Genomic DNA, 2,296 nt, shown 5'->3' with positions numbered 1-2,296 from the left:
ATTGCTATGAACTTTCCTCTTAGTACTGCTTTCAAAGTGTCCCATTAGTTTGGGTATGCTGTGTCTTCATTCTCATGGAATTCTGGGAAGTCTTTAATTTCTTTTTATTTCTTCTTTGACCCAGGAGTGGTGCAATTGTGCATTATTCAATTTCCACAAATTTGCATTGTTTTAGCAGAGCAATTTTTATGAGTGCAAAATGATCCAAACTATTCAAAAGTTGTGTATACTTTTCAAAAATAATTTCCTAATGACCTAGAATGCCATCTAGAGTTGGGGAGTGGTGGCACACACCTTTAATCCCAGCACTGAGAGGCAGGGGCAGGCAGAACTCTGTGAGTTTGAGACAAGCCTGGTCTACAAGAGCTAGTTCCAGGACAGCCTCCAACACAATACAGAGAAGCTCTGTCTCAAAAAATAAAAAAATGATTCCATCTAGGAAATGGAATGATCTAACCATCCCTAAGTACCCTTGACTGTCTTCTGTGAAACTAATCTTGAAATCTGCATTGAAATTTTCAGAAACATCCAAGTTCCAGCCTCATAGAAACATTAATACATAAAAACATAACTGAAAACTCTAAACTGTGTCTATTATTTTGTCCTACAGAGTGAAGAAATAATAAATCCCAGGTGTTTGTTTTGTATCCAGTTTAAACTTCAAATTACCACCAGCAAAAATGTCAGAGTACAGGATAGGTGAGGACAGGATCTACGAGCAAATCAGCAGGCCGAATGTCTACTACAGGTGGACCATCAGCAACTTCCATTTTTTTCTGGAGGAAATGCGGGAACACTTTACAAGCCCAAATTTTTCAACAGGAGGCAATGACAAATGGTGTTTGAGAGTACACACTAAAGGGACCTACAAAGAAAACACAGATTACTTGTCAGTTTACCTAGTGTTGCTCAGCTGTCCAAAGAGTCACGTTTGGGCAAAGTTCCACCTATGGCTCTTAAGTGCTGAAGGAGAGATAGTCCTCGGAATGAGGGCAGGAAGTGCCATTAAGTTCCTTCCAGGCTATGAATGGGGATACAAAAGGTTCATCCTTCAAGATTTCCTCATGGACCATGAGAATTGGCTTCTCCCTGAAGGCAAGCTCACCCTCTTCTGCAAGGTGACTGTGTTTCAAGACTCCTTCAGTATCTGTGACCAGACCAGGAAGTCAGGGATCCAGATTCCAAGGTGCACGATGGCAGATGAGCTAGGAGAGCTGTGGGAGAATTCCCTCTTCACAGACTGCTGCCTGGTGGTAGCTGGCCAGGAATTCCAGGCTCACAAGGCCATCTTAGCATCTCGCTCTCCAGTTTTCAGAGCCATGTTTGAACATGACATGGAGGAGAGCAGAACAAACCGCATTGAGATACATGATCTGGAGCCGCATGGCTTCAAGGCAATAATGGGTTTCATTTACACTGGGAAGGCACCAGATCTTCACAGCATGGCCAACACTCTGCTGGCAGCTGCTGACAAGTATGGCCTGGAGCGTTTGAAGACTGCGTGAGGATTCCCTCTGTAAGGACCTCTCTGTGGAGACTGCTGCCTACACTCTCATCTTGGCTGACCTCCACCATGCAGGGATACTGAAAACCCAGGCACTGGATTTCATTACATCTCATGCTTCTGAGGTCTCTCAGACCTCATGCTGGAAGAGAATGGTGGGCTCGTATCCCCACTTGGTATCTGAAGCATACAGGTCTCTGGCTTCTGCTCACCATTCTTCACTGGAGCCCCCTTCCAAACGTCTGATGCAATATTTGGGTCTTCTCAGTTGTCTCCTAGAGATGTCTTCTAGCACTGTAAGCTACTGTTGTTACCAAGGACACCTGGGTATACTGTGAGCTTGGTGGAGACTTTATAGTGAATCTGGGAAGCTCAGTCATCAAGAGAGCATTAAATGAGTTGGAATGGCAGGTTTGGGTGGGTGAGGTGGGAACATGTCTCTGGAGTACACTATCCAACCTCCTCACTGTTTCTTAATTGGCTTGAATTTTGTCTAATGAGTTGAAAACCGATATTCTGTTTAGTTGCTGTCCTTGAGTACATTCCAGTAGGGTTTCTTGGAGAAAACTGTCTGGATTCAAGTAAGAAGAATGTATAATCAAGGGCTCAGAGCAAATGAGCAAAAGTAGATGAAGGGAAAGAAGACATTTTCATCTACAATCATTTGGCAAAAGCAATTGTTGCTCATGCAGAGGACCACTTTTCAATCCTAGCACACACAGGGGCCTTTTCTACCACCTGTAACTGGAGATTCAGAGAATCTGAGGTTGTTTTCTCCTCTTGGGCAACTCC

The 2,296-nt window shown here is 43.9% G+C and overlaps 1 protein-coding gene across 1 annotated transcript; it reads left to right on the top strand.

Moving 5' to 3' along the window:
* The first annotated feature begins 680 nt into the window (after nt 1–680).
* LOC121142147 (speckle-type POZ protein-like) lies at nt 681–1,842 on the top strand. Its single transcript, XM_040751473.1, is given in 2 exon segments — nt 681–1,495; nt 1,497–1,842. Coding segments are annotated over 2 exon segments (1,161 nt in total).
* The last annotated feature ends 454 nt before the right edge of the window (nt 1,843–2,296 follow it).

The sequence above is a fragment of the Mesocricetus auratus genome, unplaced genomic scaffold, assembly GCF_017639785.1.
Source record: "Mesocricetus auratus isolate SY011 unplaced genomic scaffold, BCM_Maur_2.0 Super-Scaffold_100009, whole genome shotgun sequence".
Taxonomy (NCBI): domain Eukaryota; kingdom Metazoa; phylum Chordata; class Mammalia; order Rodentia; family Cricetidae; genus Mesocricetus; species Mesocricetus auratus.
Note: the sequence above shows the minus strand (reverse complement) of the source record. Positions and strands in the feature narration are given on the sequence as shown.